The following is a 19,232-nucleotide window of genomic DNA, read 5'->3' as shown; positions in this document are numbered from 1 at the left end:
GGGGACAGGGGAAGGGGAATGGGGGCTGAGGCGCTGGGGGCGAGCCCCTGCCACTGGGCCCGGAGCTGCCCTGACACCGCTCTGGGGTAGGCGCAGGGTGGTTGGGGCTGGAGGGGACCCTAAGGACCATCACCATCCCACCCTTCCCTTCAGCCTCCCTTCAGGATTTTACTCCCAGCCCTGCGAACGCCCAGGTTGAAAGGTATCCGGGCACAGGCTGCTCTCTGCTGTGGAGGATCCCCTCAAGGTTTGCCCTTTGCACTGCCATGTCCGAGGAAATGCCATCGGAGTGACATAACCGGAGCGCCAGGGCTAGGCAGCGCTGCTGGTAGGCTCTTCCGTATTTTTTCAGAGGACCTGCAGTCAGAACAGCTGTGAGAAAGATTAGGAGCCCTTTTGTTTTCTAAAACCACTTGTTCTGGAGGAATGTAAGTTGCTTCAGGTGCATACAAATACCTGAGCATAAAGGTGATTAAATGTGGTTTGAGAATGGTTGTTCTCTCATCACATGGAAGATCAAATGATGTGTACTCAGTTATGACATGCTAAATCATCTTCATAACTATTCATAACAAGGGCTATTTTTTTCTCTTCCTCAGCAGGAGAACATGAGTTCAGCAGCAAAGAGAAGAGGAAAGCCCAACAGAGGAGGAGGAAGAGGGAGAGGAGGAGGAGGAGGAGGAAAAGGAAGAGGGGGAGGAGGAGGAGGAAGAGGGAGAGGAGGAAGCAGCAGTGGCCGTTCAAACAAGTCTCAGCTTGGCGGAAATAGGAAGTGTTCAACCAAAATCTGGGACGATGGAGATGATTTTTGTCTGTTCGAGGAACCAAGGCTGGAAACCAGGTCCTTCGTTAATTTGTAGGTGTTTGAATATGCAGAACAGCGAATGGATGCTGAAGCTGTTTCAGGATGAAGCAATTTTTACGTGCATCTTTTGATTAAATTTTTAACGTTTTATAGCAGGGAAAGCTCTTTTTTAAAAAAAAAGAAAAAAAAGATTTGAAGCTCTGATTTTCTTCTTTGCCCATGAAATTATATCAAAACATGTTTGATCAGAAGGCACTAATAAACATGGAATATTCATTTCTTTGTATTCCAAAGAAGAAGCTGAACGATTAAAATTAATTTGGTATCCAGAATGTATTGTGACCAAGCTATCTTAGAAATACTTGGCTGTACTTTGTCTGAGAAGAGCACAACCTTGCAAAGTGTTTACTAAATCACTTTGCATGTGACATAGGATAAACTCCACATATGCGTCTGTTTGTGCACAGACACAGGTGTACACATCCTGGTCGTGTAAGAATGAACCCAACTGAACACTCCTTAGTTGATGGAAGTGTCCGATTTTCCTTTTCCTACTTTGAAACACAGAGTTGGATCCTAACGTTCAGCTTCACGTACCTATTCAGTCAGCATCCTTTGAGCCAGGCAGATAACTCATTGTTGTGTTCTGTTTTAATTTTAATTTTCAGATCAAGTGCCTCTGCCAGAAGAGGAGGGCAAACGAAACAGAGACCTGAAGCCAAAATGCCTCTGCAGACCATACATATGACAACGGAGAATCAGAGAAGAGTGAAGGAACTTCTTCGGGAGCTTCAAGGGCAGGATCTGGCTCCTGAATCAGAGTTAGTTTAAACAGAGGCACTTCTTCTAGACGCTTTAATAGGCACACTGGTAGAAATAAAAAGTGTTCTTTTTTTACCCCTTAACTTTTAATATTATCTTAAATCCTGTGATTTCACATCCACTCTGTTCCTCTACAATATTAACTATGGGAAAGGAATAGTAGAATTCCCCATTTGAGTAGAGGATTTAAAATTAGAGGGGAATAATTTTTGTCTATTCAGCAATATAATTTTTTCTTATTTCATTTTAATTTGATAACTCTTTTTTATCAGAGTAGCTGGTTCTGGAGAAGATGATGACGAACCTGATTACCTTGATGATGAACAGTGCTGGTCAACAGATCAGGAAGTTTCTGACATAACGCCAAGGTCTTCTGCTGAGGCAGCTGAGCACAAAATTGTGGAAAGTGAAGTGTCTGCATTTGCTGTGCACAAACTCTCCAGGTGAGTCTTTTCAGTGAATAGCTTGTATCCCAAAGAGGTAAATCGTTAGTCTCAGCACTGTAAGCCCTCAGTGCTTGGAACTCCACTTGACTCCAGGGAAGTTCTATGTGCTGAACTGCTAGGCTTGTATTTTCTGCAAATTTGATCCTCAACTGGATGAACTTGAAATAATGGTTTTATGAAAATAAATTATTCTATCATTTTTACAGTGATTTTTTTCAATTCTTTCTCTAGGATCATGAAACTGGTATTAGGGAAAGCTTAGGAAGCATTGCTGTTTTATATGTTTCTTCAGATAGGTATAATTTGGAAAATTTGTAATCTTTCTTCATCGATTTTGCTCAGATATGAACATTTATTAACTATTTTTTCTTTGTTTGCCAGCATTTTCAATGTGAGAGGACTCTTTTTTTTTCTGAAGAGCTTTATTTATACAGTTCAAGTGGGAAATACAGCCATGTAACTGTTATGTGCTACATTCTGAGATGTGAGACAGTTGCCCCATAAACTAATTTATTACCTTATAAACAACAGACTGTGGGAGTTCTGTTTTTTCAGTAGTAGCAATAGGATCTCGTGCTTCCTTACTGCCAGCCTAGTGAAGGAGATCTGTGGTTATTTTGTTTCGTAGTGTGTCACTCACTTGTTGCCACGTTGTCTCTGTTTCGTTGCAGGTATGGTTTTGACAGTGAGCGTTGTAGGATGGTACTGAGATCCTGCAATGGTAATATTGGGGCGTCTTTGGAGCATTTGCTGCTGCAGTGCTTTGCCGAGAGATATGGAGAGAAGATGCAGGTTTCTACAGCAGCTGCTCAGGCCAGTCGAGAAGAATGTTTAGAACAGAGACAAGAAGAGGCGTTTGTCCTCCGGTCAATCTATGGAGAAAAATTTGTAGAAAGAATTCAAAACAGAGTTTGGACTTTTGGATTGGAACTGGAATACCTAACGAACAGGCTCAGCAAATCTAAACAAAAGGGTGGTTGTACGAGGGACACAGCAAAGCAGACTTCAAAAGAAATATGTAAATTTTATCTCCAAGGAGGCTGCAAGTTTGGTTCAAAATGCAGATTCGGACATGAATTCCCTCCAAACCACCCACTGAGATCAGCCAAGAACTCTGTAGATGATTCTCATCTCAGAACTAACAGTGATGGTCCCATATATGAACTTGAAGTAAGATTTCCTGAAGAAAACAAGTATCCACTGCAGGCACCTCTTGTGGCATTTTATTCCACTGATGAGAATCTACCTCTCGCCTGTCGATTGCACATTGCTGAATTCCTTTTTGGGAAGGCCTTGATAGCTGCAGAGTCTCACGAACCTGTGGTGTACGCGTTGGTGACTTGCTTAGAAGATGAATCTGAAATAAGCAAGTTACTTGAAAATACTTACCACAAATACAGCACTCCTCCAGTGTCCCTGCTGGCAACGCCTCCAGGAAAGCTACATGCAGAGAGTACATCTGCTTCAAACCAAATGTCAGAAGGTACACCAAATTTCCCTCTAGGGGTTCTGGGTTTAAAAAAAAAAAAAAAAAAAGGAGAAGGCAAGGAGCAGAATCAGGTGCCTCTTCCAAATCTATTTCTGGAATTAAGGTCATGTGGTGAGCCAGATCTATAATCTGCCTGTGCTGCAGGAAGTCCCTTTCTTAATAAAGCTGCAGCAGAAGGGTTTTCTGCTGGCGAGAAGTGAGCAAAAGAAGTGTAGAAGTAATGACTTCAGGTTGGCAGAGTGAACGAGGCCTGTTCCCACACGCTCGATTAAAAAGCCATTGAGAGGTGGGATGTGAGCTCACCAAGACTGGCCTGTTGTGTATTTGGAAGGGAATGGGGCAGGTTGTTTCCAAGCTTTTGTGCATCTGCTACTCACCAATTCAGAAGCATCTTTTTAGAAGAAAAAATACGATTACCAACCCTTCCTCACAATTAATTTTGTAAAGTTGGATATAAGGCTGAGTAAATGTTGCAAACAAGTCTGCATTGGTTCTCTTGGTACTTTTTTTTTTTTTTTTTAGGGGGAGAATTGCAGCGCTCTGTCTTTTATGGCAGGCTGACAAGCAACTTCATAGCATAGATGACCTAGCTGTCAATTCCAAAGCTGTTTTATCTAAGGCAAACTTGCTTAAAGAGAGCTTGCGAGAATAATAGCATGACATTTTAGAGCACCTGAATCATGAAAACAGATTATTCCTTTTTTTTTTTTTTAACAGCTCCACAGAAAAATATAAATTTGATAGGCAGTAGGAACCAAAGTGTCTGGTCCAGTTTCAGCCTTGGTTTAAAAGTACTTGGCAGTGGCCTACTACTTAAAGCGTAGTTTTAATTAGTTTAGGCTGGTGTTGCCATCGCAGTATTGTGCTGCATGCAAGTGGTCATGCAGTGGATTGGAGAGGGGAGCTGCAGTGGATCAAAAACACTCAGGAAGGCAAAATGTTGCCAGTCAGGTTCACCACGCAGCCACCCAGACCGTGGTGCTGCAGAGCAGCGCTGGTGCAGGTGCAGTGACAAGTGGAATGGAGCTGGAGAAGTTGTGTTTTGTTTGACAGGGTGAGGGGAGCTTTGCTGGTAGTGTTGAACTAAATGCGTGTCAAAAACTGTCCTGTAGATCCTCATCTCCTGCCTAGCAAGATTCTTTATTGAAAATGCTCCTGGAATGTGTGTCTTTTCTCTACAGTGCTGATGGGGTCATGTATCTTCATAATAAGAATACCTAACTGTATGTTCTCTGTCTCAAGCCTCAACAGTGACAGAGCCTCAGGAGGAAGAAGAAGTGGCAGAAGAGGAGGAGGAAGACGAGCCTGAACAAGTTGTCGTGGAGAATGAGAGTTACGTGAACCTCAAGAAAAAGCTTTCCAGAAAGTATGACGTGCAAGCAAAGTCTCTGTATAATGAAAATGTTAAACTCTGCACGCAGTTTCGGCTGAAAAAGGTATAGTATACAGAACAGAATACCTGTTTTCATGCTTGTTTTAGAGAAATAAATATTAAAACAAGGAGCTGCTGTTTCACTCCAGTTGTTTTCTTACTACCGTGCTGCTCATCTTCCAGGAGTTCAGCTAACAATTCATTCTGCATCTTGGTCTTGATGCAGAAGCCACAAGTTCATCGATACGATTCTGCTGCCTTTGAGCAACCAGTAAGGAATCTTGCAAAGCTGAGTTTTGCTGCTGTCAGAGTTAGAAAAGAAAAACCAATTGCAGTTTTTATCTGGGAGCTTTTATCTGAGTATCAGATTAGATACCTTGGTAGAAGATTGCTCAGAGTACTTCCGCTTGCTAAGATACGTTCAGTACTTCTGAGAATAACAGCAGCAGCAGTTTGGCTTTTTAGAATGTATCCTTTTGCTCTACTTTATAGAAAAACATGATGCAAGGAAAAGAAATGGTGGGTTATTGTATGCAGGAAGTCAGATTAAAGCCAGGAGGACTGTTAACATCTAAAATTGTTGAATCCAGGACAGGACTGTCCACAAGTACCATTTTTTCTATGTTGTTTTCTGTGTATCAGTCTTCTAGACGCTTCCAGTCCATGTTGCATGAAAGACAGAAGCTCCCTGCATGGCAAGAAAGAGAAACCATTCTTGATTTCATGAAGAGCCACCAAGTTCTTGTCGTGAGCGGCATGACAGGGTAAGGGTGTGGTTGTACATAACAGACTTTGTGTATCAAACTATACACAGAAGAATGCAACACATAGCCATGTCTTGGAAAGGTTAGGGTTGTAGTTCATCCATGACCAGTGACAGCAATCATAGATAAGGTTTGTGTAAAATATGACGTTAGCGAAACAAATTTCAAGTGGAATACAGTCATCTTAATTGATGTGGATGGAAGATATTTATTGTTTGTTTGTTTGTTTGTTTGCTTTTAATTGATGCCTGATTTTGTCATGCAGATGTGGGAAAACCACTCAGATTCCTCAGTTTATTTTGGATGCTTCACTGCAAGGTTCTCCAAACAAAGTTGCAAACATCATCTGTACTCAGCCTCGCAGGATCTCTGCCATTTCAGTGGCTGAACGTGTAGCCAAAGAAAGAACAGAACGGATTGGGCTGACTGTCGGATATCAGATCCGCCTAGAAAGCGTAAAGGCATGTATGCTTTGCTTGTTGGCTTTCATTTAGTTCTATTAAAACATGTGTAGTGTTTGTCTAGCATACAGAATCTCTGTCCTGTATCCACTATATAGTAAGATCAGCAAGTGTTGTTCATCTGTTCATCATGTTGATGATCTGTTCATCATCACCTGTTTTATATTATATTGTAAAATACATCTTGTTTTATTTCATCCCCATTTGCATGGTCCGCTTTACAGAATGAGAGTGGAAGTGCTATGACTTGTCGTGTTGTTTCTGTTGAGACTGTGGATGAAGGGTCTGAGGGTACGAGTAATACTTCTGTCCTCGGAAAGGTTGTCTGAGGCTGCTGACTTCATTTCCACATCTCTGTTCCCATTTGTCTCCAAGTGGAGATTGAAGCTTACAGCTTCAGTCAACCAGAAGGAGGAACTGAATTTAAACTGGTGTCCTGGAAGTGAAATTTTATCTTCATTCCAGCTGATTGCTTTTTTCCAAGAAATATGTGTAAAATTGCATGCTCAGATTCATTGAATCTTTCTAGGGACAGAGATCTGAGTTTTTTATCACAAAGCAAATTCCAAAGGAAAAACAGTTCAGATTTTTTTGTTTACATGTTATAGTTAGCAATGCTCTTAGGTGAGAAGCAGATACTCTTAAGGTTTAGTCATCAAAGAAAAATCGTCCAGTTCTGTCTCCAGCAAGAATTATACGTTTCCCGTCTGTCATACCTGGCAGTCAGCTGAAACTGAACGCTTTACAGTGGCGCTCTCTTTGCACTATATTAAGTTGTTCAAAGTTCAACCAAGTGCTTTGTTTCACCTTTCCAGTCCTCAGCTACCAGACTGTTGTACTGCACTACCGGTGTGCTGTTGAGAAGGCTGGAAGGAGATCTGACACTGCAGGGAATCACGCATGTTATTGTCGATGAAGTTCATGAAAGAACAGAAGAAAGGTAAATAATCTTTTATCCCGTAAGCAAAATGAAGAAACACAATCAGAAGGATAAAGGTGATTAAGATCCAAGCATCTGAAGTCATTCGTGGCAGTAATGTGGGGTAGTGGGAGGAGTCCGGTTTTAGGTTTTTGTTTTGGGGCAACAGGATGCTGTGTTGTAGCAGTTTGCAAAGAAAGCACATCTCTCTTAATTTCTGTGCTTCCAATCTACCAGCACCTGGCAGTGCTGTTGAAAAGAAGTTTTGAATAGGGCTGGAGAGTTCTGTAGCTTTTTAACCACAGTTGTCTGCTTCTTATTCCTCCTTTGCTTCAGCTTTTAACAAATACCTTAATTCTTCACATTCCTCCTTTTGGGAGCTTTTTTTTCTCTCTGAAAACTAAGCGGCAAGGGCCCTTTTCTTTGATGCTTTCCGTGTGAAACACTGAAATGCAGTGGGTTCTGAGGAGACTTTGACTGTGACCTGTTACTCTACAGCTCAGGTTGTATTTTAGCCTCGTAAAAGGATGTGCATCTCTCAAGATTTCTTCTTTCTTCTCATCTAAAATCATTTGGAAGCCAGTTCTCTAGGCATGCCACAAAAGCTATAATATGTAGGGGAAAATACAGTGACCAGGGAAGAGTGGATAAGTTCAAGAGGCTCTTCCAGTAGGGAAGGAGCAAAAATGACTCATTTATTACTTTCAGTTAGTTTGTCATCTAATGCTCTTGTCTTGTCATTATTGCAATTAATTTATAACGTAACCAGAGCTTTTCATTGTTTAAATAAATTTGCCAAGTAATCCTTACCCTCTAGTAAGGAAAAGCCAGAAAATAAGCGGATTGGCTTCCGTTAATATACTGCATTATTAGCCTCCATCCATTCTGAGAAGCTCATGTTGTTGATGTGATGGTATTGCTGTGCTGTTGAAAACACCGTGAAAGTGGAGAGAATAGGGAGGATAAAAAGAGATCTAAAAGCTAACACTGGAGAAATTCAAATGTCTTTTTGCTTGTTTTCTTCAGTGACTTCTTGCTGCTGGTTTTGAAGGATATAATGGTTCAGAGGCCAGACCTGCGCATTATACTAATGAGTGCCACCTTGAATGCAGAGCTTTTTTCTCAGTACTTTCACTCCTGTCCAATTATTAACATACCAGGTGATAACAGTCATTTTTATTATCTTGTCAACATTTGTTGTTTTAGAGGTTTGGTTTCAGTTTTTCTGCTTGTGAGGTGTTTTTTATTCCTGTGCAAGTCAGTGGTGAATAGTAAAAAGATCATTTTAACTCAGACTTCAGACAAGGGCTAATTTTGTAAAGTGGCAAGATGAGGATTTCTACAAGAACTATGATTACAAGTGCTTAGAAGGAAAGACTCGTGAGATTTATGAGAAAAGTCTTGGAAATCGAATGTTTTTGGTGCTTGCTTTACACCAGCAGAATATCCTTCCCAAAAAGCCAAAAATGACAAGATACACATGGCATGGTTCCCTGAGCTAGTTTCACCACAGCTGAAACTTCCCATAAGCGTATCAGCCCTCCTCTGACAGTGTGTGTGCCTGTCACCAAACCATGCTTGGAAAACATCCACTGCTTGCTTTAGACAGAAATTACAGTGAAGAGCACAGTATAGACGGAGAGTCCCCCGTTCGTTTTCTTCGGTCACAGAGGTGGAGTAGGGATTAAAGCTGTGGAGCCAGCGTGTAAAGTAATAACCTGTATGAAATAAGGGTCATCTTTTGTCTTTTCACTCTTCTGTGGGTGTTGCGTGGCATGTAGATTTATTCTTGCATTTCCTTTTAGGTCGAACGTTTCCTGTGGATCAGTTTTTTCTGGAAGATGTGATTGCAATGACGAGGTATGGAATTGCCAAATGTTCTCAGATGTATTTGGTACTTGAGGTTGCACGGTTGGCCTTGAGACTGCACTAGATCTGTACGTAAATTTAAAAATGAGATCCTCTCAAATTTCCCCATCACCTGCAGTCCTGGAGTTCTGCTAAAGCACTGACTGTAAAAGATACTTCTTATACTTCAGTGGGGTCTATGCCTATGCCAAAAAGCCTTTCTAAATTAGATACTACTTAAGCACTCAAGAAGAAGTGAACTTTGCCATGAGGAGTTTGTCAGTGCCTGTGTATTGACAGACTTCTCATCCACTCTTGTTTCGGTGGTGGTTAGACAATGGCAAGCAAAAGAAATGTGAAGTTAGATTCCAGCACCGAAGGTGAAAGATGCATGGTACCAAACAGTTCCCATTTGTAAGCCTCATCTTGCAGCAGAAAGTGAGACAGTGATTTCTGTTATCAGCTGTAGCTACTGGAGAGTCCCAGCAGCTCAGATATTTGAGATAGTAAATTGATCAGCTGTTGTAAATTATTTGCAGATTGTTGCTCTGAGCTGCCCGCTTAGCTATTAAGATCACATTTGCAGTCCTAGTATTTGTCATGACAGCTTTTAAAAGACTTAACATGCCAGTATGGCAGAACACCTCTCCTTTTACCCCCAGAGCTGGCTAAAAATTTCAGCACTCAGAAGAGAGAGAGTTGCACTGCAAGTGATCAGGCTTTTTTGACCATCAGTCTATTCTGGAACTCCCTTGCCCTAAAGTCAAAGCTACCAAATACTTGAGCTACACAGGGAGTTAACAGCTTGCTTACCCATGCCTTTCCACCAGTAAAATTGAATCCAGTTCAGAAGTACTGCTTTTCCTGTCCTTAGAATGGAGGTGGAGCAGTAGCATGAATTGAAATAAGTGTGAAGTAAAATTCCCAGTCTTTTTACTATCTCTGCTTTTGCAGCTGCCTTTTAAATAAAACTGAGAGGAACTTGGTATATTTTTGATACCGTATCTCTGTAGCTAATTATTACGTCGAGACTGTTAGGCTTCTTTCTTTGCCACTGAACATTCTTCTGCTGTTCAGGTACGTCTTAGAGGACAGCAGTCCCTACAGGCGCAAGGTAAAGCAAGAAAACAAACTGAATGGAAGACACAGAAGAACAGCATTTGAAGAAGTAGAGGAGGATCTGAGACGTGCTGGCCTTCTGGAAGCCACTGACACAGCTGTCAAGGATTCAGACCCAGACCAAAAATTAACTCTGAAGCAGCTTCTGACACGATATAAAGGTGAGCTCCTTAAATCTAATAAATTGGTGTATAACATTTGTACAACAGCATGGTATGCTAGCATATTGTATACTGACTGCATGTATATTATTCAGAGTTCTGTGGTGGTGAAATTAAGCAGGTTGCTACTTGCTACTTTCTAGGTGAGATTAGAAACCTCCTGTCAGCTTAAAAAAAAAAAAAAAAAGGAAACAATTCTCTTAAACTAGAACAAACATCTTGGCTGCAAACTGGTTTTAAGCATCTGAAAAGGGACAATTTTCAGCTACCTTTTTTTTCAGATGCCTTGTTGACTTTCACTTTCCCCTCTTTACCTGTTCTTGCTGAAGCAGCTTTACATAAAGCACAGCATGCATCTTCCTCGAGCACCAAGGAGATCACTTCATTATCACAAGCCTTCCTTGAGAAAAGTAGCCATTCTGTGAAAGGCTTAATGAGAGGGGGAGACCGTTCCATTAACTTCACACACTCTCTACAACACAATAATCCCTGTGCTTAGTCCTGAAGAGCTCTTCTCTGCACACCCTGGTGGTGAGCTCCCCAGTGGTAATGAGCGAGAGTCGTTGCTCTCGATTGCTCTTCACATTCCTGCTGAACAGTCAGCATCTCAGAACGGGAGTGGAATTGGTCTGGTTTTGAGGTGGTGTAAGAAACACAGGAAGGGAGAAGAGAGAGCTTGAGAATGTAGACTTGAAGGTATCAGTAGACGACTGTATGAAGGCTTTCATCTCCTCTTACCACTAGAATGTGCACGTGTCGTTCTGCTGGTAGATAAATCCTGGTCTAGGCTCTGTGCAGGGCGGGTGTGAGCCCTGATAAGAAGGGAAGAGCTGGAACAGGGGAAAGCACAACAGGGGGAATGTGACACCCTGAGTGACTTATGAGGCTACCTCTGCCTAGTCTCAGCAAGATACTATTTAAGCCAAGGTGTGGCTGGCTGTGCAGCCACAGTGGTTCAGTGTATCCAGCATGTGTGTTGTATAAGAGATGGACTTAACCATGTGTTTTATTTCTTTTTCCCCAGGGGTTAACAAGACGGTGTTGAAAACAATGTCTGTCATGGATTTGGACAAGGTTAATCTGGAATTAATTGAAGCCTTGCTGGAGTGGATAGTTGCTGGTAAACATTCGTACCCCCCAGGTAATTTCACTGTCCTTGAGGGAAAAACCAAAGTAGATTCATGGCGGCTGTGTGCTTGTGGACAGCCCCAAGCTAATGTTTTGCATGCAAAGTTTCTGTGTTCACTGATCACTTTTGGAAAAAAAAAAAGTTCTGTGTGAGTAACAAAGCCCCTGCTATGCATAGGATGGGGAAGATGAGAGAATTGTCTACTTTGGAAAGTCTTTGATGAGGAATTGTTGCAGCCCATACGCTTCTTGTACAATAACTGCAAAACTGGAGTTTTGCCTTGGGCCTTCTGCATGTTAATAACAACATATGCTGTCATTTCTGTTGACTGATTTTTATTTTTATTTTTTAAATTGACATATTTAGGTGCTGTCTTGGTATTTTTGCCTGGTCTAGCAGAAATCAAGATGCTTTATGAGCAACTCCAGTCTAACGCCCTTTTTAATAACAGGCACAGCAATAGGTAAGGCAGAAAAGCTCCCAGATTATCAGTCTACCCATAAATAAAGAGTGGCTTCCTGCACAAAGCCTACCTTTATCCAGGGACAAATAAAGGTTATTAAATGTATGAGTTTGTGATATGAAGGTCCCAGTCAAGGTAATTCCTATTCTGCTATCATAGTGACTTGTTCTGTTTGTTTTCTTCTTCTCAGCTCAGGAAGCTGAAAGGTGTCAGTTTTTATTAATCTGGTTAAGTTGTGGTTCTCAGAGATCCTAGTGCTGAGTGTTCTCCACTCTGTGCTCTGCAAGATCCAGTGAACTGCTGAAAACTTCACCTCAGCTCTTGTTCTCTTTCAGAAGGTTTGCTGAAATGCCTTCAGCTGTTTTTGTGGTTGTATTTGGCGTTAGATTGTTACGTGGAGGTGTAACTGGATCTCTTTGTCTAAACTGTTGTCACACAGATGTTGGTGGCAATGTTGACTGGAGTGATTTCTTCCAGCCTGGCCTTATAAATGGCATGTTCTGGGCTCTTCAAAAGAGAGAATTTTTGTTCATCGCAATTCCGAGACCTTTCCCTTCTGAAAATTTCTCCACCTTCCATTAGAACATGTTTAAAGGTGATATGGCAGAGTAGTTTGCTGTTCTTTGAATGGCTGTGTGCAATATCTCGTGCAAAAGTACATACAGGCAGACAGTTCCCAGGAGGGGAAAAAGCTGAAGATGAACTGAGCGTGCTCTCATACTTTTCCTCCAGGTGTGTTGTTTATCCGCTTCATTCTTCGCTGTCCAGTGAAGAACAGCAGTCTGTGTTCCTCAGGCCTCCTGCAGGAGTTATCAAAATCATCATCTCTACAAACATTGCAGAAACATCTGTCACCATTGACGATGTGGTCTATGTGATTGATTCTGGAAAAATGAAAGAGAAAAGGTACTGGGATTCATTCCTGCTCTGTGCCTTGAGCTGCATACTTCAGCTTTCCAAAGAGCTGGGAAAAACTTAGGGGAGCTTGATCTGCAGAAAGCTGCTGCAAAGTGGGGGAGCCAGTCTGGACCCAGATCCAAAGTGATGGGTGGGAACCGTATCCATACAGAAGTTGGCCGCATCCGTCTGCTTGAGCTCCAGCTCGTTCACTCCGTGCTCCTGAATGTAAACCTGTTTCTTGCTCTCCTCTAGATATGACCCAAGCAAAGGAATGGAAAGTCTGGAAGACACGTTTGTGTCCAGGGCCAATGCTCTGCAAAGGAAAGGTCGAGCAGGCCGTGTAGCCTCAGGTGTCTGCTTTCATCTTTTCAGCAGCCATCACTATAACCATCAGCTCATAAAAGAGCAGTTACCAGAAATACAGAGAGTGCCCTTGGAGCAGCTTTGTCTAAGGTGAGCTGTTAGCCGTTCCTCTATTGCCTGAAAGAGCCAGGGTGCAGAACGTCCTTTCTCCACTGCAGGGAGCATCTGTTACCAAGTAGTTTCTAGAATCAGGAAACCAAGAGACTTGCTCTGGAGATGTCAGGTTCTCCTGATCTTGCTGTCACGTGGCCTCTGCATCCAGAGATCTAATTGTATGCTCCCTCAGGTCTCCTGATCCTTCTTCAGTCCTTAGCTCTTATTAGACAAGGTCTAATAAGAAAAATAAATAAGAAAAAGAAAAAGGTCTCTCATCACCTGAGAAGACGGTTGGGTTCCTGTACTCCAGGCCCACAGTAGATGTTTGTCTCTGTACATTACATTCTCCCATAGAAGTGTGTTTTACGATAAACCCTTGCTCGTGTGTCCTGTGTACAGAACTAAGCTGCTTTTTTTTTTTTTCTTTTTAATTTCTTTCCCTCCTTAAGAATTAAGATTCTGGAGATGTTTTCTGCACAGAGTCTTCACTCTGTCTTATCACGACTAATTGAGCCCCCTAGAACTGAGTCTTTGCGGGCATCAAAGCTGCGACTACAAGACTTGGGAGCGCTAACTCCAGACGAAAAGCTCACCCCTTTGGGATATCACTTGGCTTCCCTGCCCGTTGATGTCAGGATTGGCAAACTCATGCTGTTTGGCACCATCTTCCGCTGCCTGGATCCTGCACTAACTATAGCTGCCAGTCTGGCGTTCAAGTCACCTTTTGTAAGTAATCTTAACCACGCTCCTGGCTTTGAAAGCAGTGCTTTCATGCAGCAGTGAATGCTGTTGAAACTGGCCGCACACTACACTTGAGCATTTTAATTCTTCTTTCTAGCTTACCTTGTTTGTATGTTAATGCATTGCTCATTAAAAGTCGTTATAAGCAGATGAACAAAATCATGCAACAGTGACATGAATGTTATCTGTGAGTGAGCAGTAGGAACAATGTGGGGATTAGTTTTAATCTGAATGAGTAAGTACAGCCAATCCATTGTGCCCAGATTTAGTGTAAAAATTGAAAGTGAATGTTAGAAGCCGTTAGAAATAATGACAAAATAGTGATGATAATGAAGCTGGCACATCTGAGCTATGAATACAGAGTTCAGATTCGATCTTTTTGTATGTTCGCTCTCACTTTGGCTTTTTGAGTTAGCTGCTGTGCTTACAGGTGCTCTTACTGTTGTTAATCTTCTGTTGCAATGTGGACTTGTGTGAAAAATCAGACTTTGTTGAGGTTTTGATTTGCTATCAGTAGGAGTGCAAGTAGTTTATGTTAAGGGTAGTTGTGAAAGAAATGGGAATAGATTGTTCTAGTTATTAAATTGCATTTTGTTTTCCTTATGCTTCTAAGAGATTTTCTACAGCATTTCAAGTCCAGGCGCTGTATAAGTCTCTGTATTCTGAAACGGAATAACTTAACCCCAGCTTCTCGAATTTCCCAAGTTACTGTCACCTTCTCTCTGACTCAAGTGGATTTTAGACTTGCTGTGCTCTTCTCTATTACAAGCATTCTTATATGAGCTTCGGCTCCACTAACTTGCTAAGATTTTTCAAATTGTATTTTTCACCTTGTTGGCGCTTTGGCTGTGTGCCATGAATTAATATTTTCTGTGAACTGCTCAATCATAAATTTGCCTTTGCATCTCCTGGGGTTAGGCAGGGCAACGGGCTTAGGTACTCTGCTGTTGACTGTGCATTTTTGAACGCCTCTTTGTGTTGTCTACGGAGACAATTTTCGGGCTGACCTGTGAGCTGCTGTCAAATTACCAGAGGTGGTGTACCATGCAGCTCTTGGGATGCCATGTCTGCATTGCGAGGAGAGTGAGAGGATTAATCTGTTACTGCCTGTCTAGGTGTCCCCTTGGGATAAAAGGGAAGAAGCAAACAAAAAGAAGTTAGAGTTTGCAGTAGGAAACAGCGACTATCTGGCTCTTCTCCAGGCTTATAAGGTGAGCTAAAAGTCAGTAGCCTCTGTCAGAGGTTTGTGATGTACTGAAATTCAAGCTGTTATATTTTAGTTAAGGTTTTCCCCATCCTCTCAATTAGGGATGGCGTTTAAGTACCAAAGAGGGGTCTCAAGCAAGCTACAACTACTGCAGGGAGAACTTCTTATCAGGAAGAGTTCTTCAGGTAAGTCAGTTTTAGTCGCCTCGTGCAGGGACTGGTTGAGACACCAAGGGGAAGTTCTGGTGCCTCAGCTGAGAACTTGTTAGGACTCTCTTGCCTCCATGGGTCATGCATCACCAAATTTTCTTTGTCTGTTTGTAGGAAATTGCCAGTCTGAAAAGGCAGTTCACAGAACTGCTTTCTGACATTGGGTTTGTGAAGGAGGGATTAAGAGCCCGGGACATTGAGAGGAAGTGGTCCCAAGGAGGCGATGGCGTGTTGGATGCCACAGGAGAAGAGGTAATGCTGGTGTTAGTGCAGACCGTATTTTGGGAACAGAATTGCGTTGAGAGATCTTCCAGGGCTACGTGATGGGTGGTAAGGGCTTGGTAGCTGTGGTGTCTCACTGTGCTTTGGGACAATTTGTGTTTTCTTTCCAATTTTGCTCCAAATTGATGGAGGGGGCAAGACAGCCTCAGTCTAGCCTGAGACCTTAGGACCAAAAACTGGTCCTTCCCTGTAAAACACAGCAGTGCTGCTATAGAAGGAAACTGGTTTCAGTGATTGACTCATTCCAGAAATGGGGCTTTGTCTTTTGACTTACTCGTAGGATACCTAATTTGTGCATTAACTTAATAGGCAAATTCGAATGCAGAGAACATCAAGCTGATCTCAGCTATGTTGTGTGCTGCGCTGTATCCCAACGTTGTCCAGGTAAAAGAATGCCTTTTTTTTTTTTCTTTCTTTCAAGTTCTTTCATTTTCAAGTTCTTTCATTTCATTCAGAAGAACGCTCCTGCTGTGCAGCACATCCACACTGCCAGCTTTCAGCATGGGCTGACTGGCAGACTTGAGCCCCGTTTAGATTGCCAAAAGTTTGTGGCTTGTAGTGTCAGAGCCAGGTCGCCAAATTCCCTTTTGTATTGCTTGATACTGTTGCTGTTCCTGCAGTAGCTTTCAGTGTCACATATATGCCAGCAGCAAGTGTTTTTAAGAACCTACTTTAAATTACAATTTTTTGTAAGATCCTGGTTACAAATGAACTGTGAGAGTTTAGACAGCACCTGGAGTGTATCATCTGTCTCTAGTGACTTGACTTGTTACTACTTGAGAATTTCTATTGTTGATGAAATTAAAACATAAGTTAAAAAAGGTGAATTCAGCGTTCTGGTACAGTAGACTTCTCCAAATTTTTGTCCTACCTTACAGGTGAAAAAGCCAGAGGGCAAATACCAGAAGACCAGTACAGGAGCGGTCAAAATGCAACCAAAAGCAGAAGAGCTGAAGTTTGTTACCAAAAATGATGGTTATGTTCACATTCACCCTTCATCTGTGAATTATCAGGTCAGGATTTTTTTTTTCTACAAACATTGTTTTTATAAAAGAAATCACCTTTACCTGAACAGTTGAGATTAGCGAGGGTCCCTTTTGATGTTTAAAAATTCTTCATGATTGAATAGCCCCCCTGCTAGGATTATAAATAATGGTGTATTCCAGAGTTAAGAGCGTCCTCTTGGGCACACAGTTAAACTCCAATTTCTGGAGTGGAACTTAGCAGATGCAGAGCATGTTTTGCTATAACTCTGTCTACAAAGCTGCACACAGAATTGCCGTTGCAATGCTTTTCCCTGGCTTTCCCTCTGTACTCAGATGGCATGTGTGTGTAGCAACTTTGTACACGTAGATAACCCAACCCCTCCCCGCCGCAGGCTTTGTTTCATCAACTGTTACTTATTGGTTGTAATCTATAATTCATAATCCATGGGTATACTCTGTTTCTCCATGGGTCCTCAAATTTAGTTAATTTTCTTTCTAGCTTAATAGCTATTTTTAGGTAAGAGCTCTTCTATCTCTGCCATGATGTATGGTAACACTTGCCTGTCTGTCTCTCTCCATGTTTGATGATTCAGTGCTTTTCCAGGTTATAAATTACTTGCTTAAAGCATGGGATTTTTATCATTAACTGTAAGATGGGATTATAAAGGCTTTGGACTGTTCATCATTCTTGTTTTAAGAAGAATGTAACAAATGCACACATAAAAATCTCCATAGCATGAAAAGAATTTGGGGCCTTGAGGCAACTGATAACTTAACTGATTGCTGACATGCTCACTGCAAAGGGGGAAGGAGCAAGGGATAATTGGCAAAGTTGATGGCAGCTCTCATGGATTGGAGAGAGTCTGTTAATCATGCAGACACATTTAGGTACGTTTGCTGTTCCTCTCAGCCTTAGAAGAGGCAGGCAATCCCATATTTGCTTGAGCAGGTCAAAACAGAGGTGGTGCTGTAACAAGGGTGTTGTGTACACATGCTCGATAGTTAACCACAGCCTTTGGGGCTCTGCCGTTCCAGACTCGGCACTTTGAGAGCCCCTACCTGGTGTATCACGAGAAGATCAAGACCAGCCGCGTGTTCATCCGAGACTGCAGCATGGTGTCCGTGTACCCGCTGGTCCTGCTCGGAGGCGGGCAGGTTCACATGCAGCTGCAGAAGGGAGAATTTGTCATCTCTCTGGATGACGGATGGATCCGCTTCGTGGCTGCCTCTCACCAGGTAATGAAAGAAGGGAGAATGCTGGCAGGGCAGGGCAGTGCAGGAACTGCACTTCAGGAGCCTTACGCTCACCTCTGTGTTTTACCACGTGCTAGGTCGCCGAGCTGGTGAAAGAGCTACGTTGTGAACTGGACCAGTTGCTGCAGGATAAAATCAAGAACCCCAGCATGGATTTATGCATGTGCCCCCGTGGCTCTCGGATCATTGGTATGATTGTAAAGCTTGTGACCACACAGTAATGTGTGCACAGCTCTCTGTGAAAACTCAGTTTGCTACTGCCTGAGACCACACCAAGTAACATCGGTGTCTTTATGTATTTATTGTCTCAAAACACGGCGCTGATCTCTGAAAGACCAAGTTGGCAGCCGTGCTATTGACAGGTGGTTTTTTGTTTTTTGTTTTTTTTTTTTGACTGTTTGCAGAGAGCTTTCTTGTTGAAAATAACGTTGTTTACAATCCACACTGGGACATGGGAAAAGGGTAAATCTTACAGGAGGAACAGAAACCTCCACTAAGAAAAGCAGAGTGTTTTTCTGCAAAACCATCCTGGGAATGTTTTCTGGTCACAAAAATACCGCTACCTAGCTGCTTCTTGGAATAATGATGTCTGAAAGCAGCTGCTCTTTAAATCAGTTGAAATTCACCTCAACATTTTTGACCAAGACTTCACCGATGTAGTCAGTCTTGGCTGAGCAGGAATTGATTTGCTTCCAGTTTAACCCAAAGCCCTTAAAATGAGATACTGTAAAAGTTCAGTTGGAGTAACTTGCTGGATCAGTGCAGACTGCTGTGGTTGGAATGTATTAACTGCAGGAAAAAAGTGGATGTTTCCCCTGAAAGAGGGGCTCTGGAGCCCCTGAGCTCTGGAAAACAGCTGAGATGGACTGCTGCAGCCCATTAAAAATGGCTCCTTGGATGGATGATACTGCTTGCTGTTAAACTTCTGGGGGTGGTATTCCTCTTGCCCCCCTTATACATCTGGAAGATTTTTTTTTGTTTGGAAGCTTTTAGATAGTCTTGATCTGGGGAAGCACAGACTGGTAACAGAAGTGTGTGACGAATGCTACAGTGATGATGAACTTACTTCTCTTTGACTTGGCTTGTTTGCAGTGCTTAACATCACTACAGCTGAGCTGTTTGGTGTAATAGCAATTGCAAATAACAGCGAGTGCCTTAAGTGAAAGAACACTGTCAGCTGTGGTAGCAGAAACAGAGCAACCCTCTCTACCCCAGGACCTGCCTAGAAGTAGCCTTCAAGCTGAGGGGGGCATTTTTCAAGACATTCACATTTATGTAGAAGTGGTTTCACAGCAACACAGCCTTGCATGAGGCAGAAAAAGGTCACGAAGGTGAGCCAAGGCTGCCTAAAGGTACAGTAGGATGGGCTCTGCAGAGTATTCACCTGCACAAGGCT

At 42.4% G+C, this 19,232-nt stretch overlaps 1 protein-coding gene across 4 annotated transcripts; it reads left to right on the top strand.

Annotated features, from left to right (window-relative positions):
* The first annotated feature begins 12 nt into the window (after positions 1-12).
* Positions 13-18,733, top strand: DHX57 (DExH-box helicase 57). Of its 4 annotated transcripts, none has more exons than XM_040553114.1 (24): positions 15-328; positions 600-856; positions 1,474-1,626; positions 1,900-2,070; positions 2,745-3,556; positions 4,805-4,998; positions 5,577-5,698; positions 5,964-6,159; positions 6,975-7,099; positions 8,105-8,238; positions 8,884-8,938; positions 10,004-10,206; positions 11,231-11,347; positions 11,702-11,798; positions 12,531-12,704; positions 12,951-13,151; positions 13,607-13,883; positions 15,014-15,109; positions 15,207-15,290; positions 15,429-15,566; positions 15,906-15,980; positions 16,475-16,609; positions 17,618-17,818; positions 17,914-18,733. In XM_040553114.1, the coding sequence occupies exons 2-24, from the start codon at positions 609-611 to the stop codon at positions 18,055-18,057; spliced, it is 4,152 nt and encodes a 1,383-aa protein (XP_040409048.1). In that variant the 5' UTR covers positions 15-328; positions 600-608; the 3' UTR covers positions 18,058-18,733. The 4 variants fall into 4 exon arrangements, 3 of the variants coding, with proteins under 3 accessions (XP_040409048.1, XP_040409047.1, XP_040409049.1); XM_040553115.1 differs by having other exon boundaries at positions 16-328; positions 600-841; XM_040553113.1 differs by having other exon boundaries at positions 15-856.
* The last annotated feature ends 499 nt before the right edge of the window (positions 18,734-19,232 follow it).

The sequence above is a fragment of the Cygnus olor genome, chromosome 3, assembly GCF_009769625.2.
Source record: "Cygnus olor isolate bCygOlo1 chromosome 3, bCygOlo1.pri.v2, whole genome shotgun sequence".
NCBI lineage: Eukaryota > Metazoa > Chordata > Aves > Anseriformes > Anatidae > Cygnus > Cygnus olor.
Note: the sequence above shows the minus strand (reverse complement) of the source record. Positions and strands in the feature narration are given on the sequence as shown.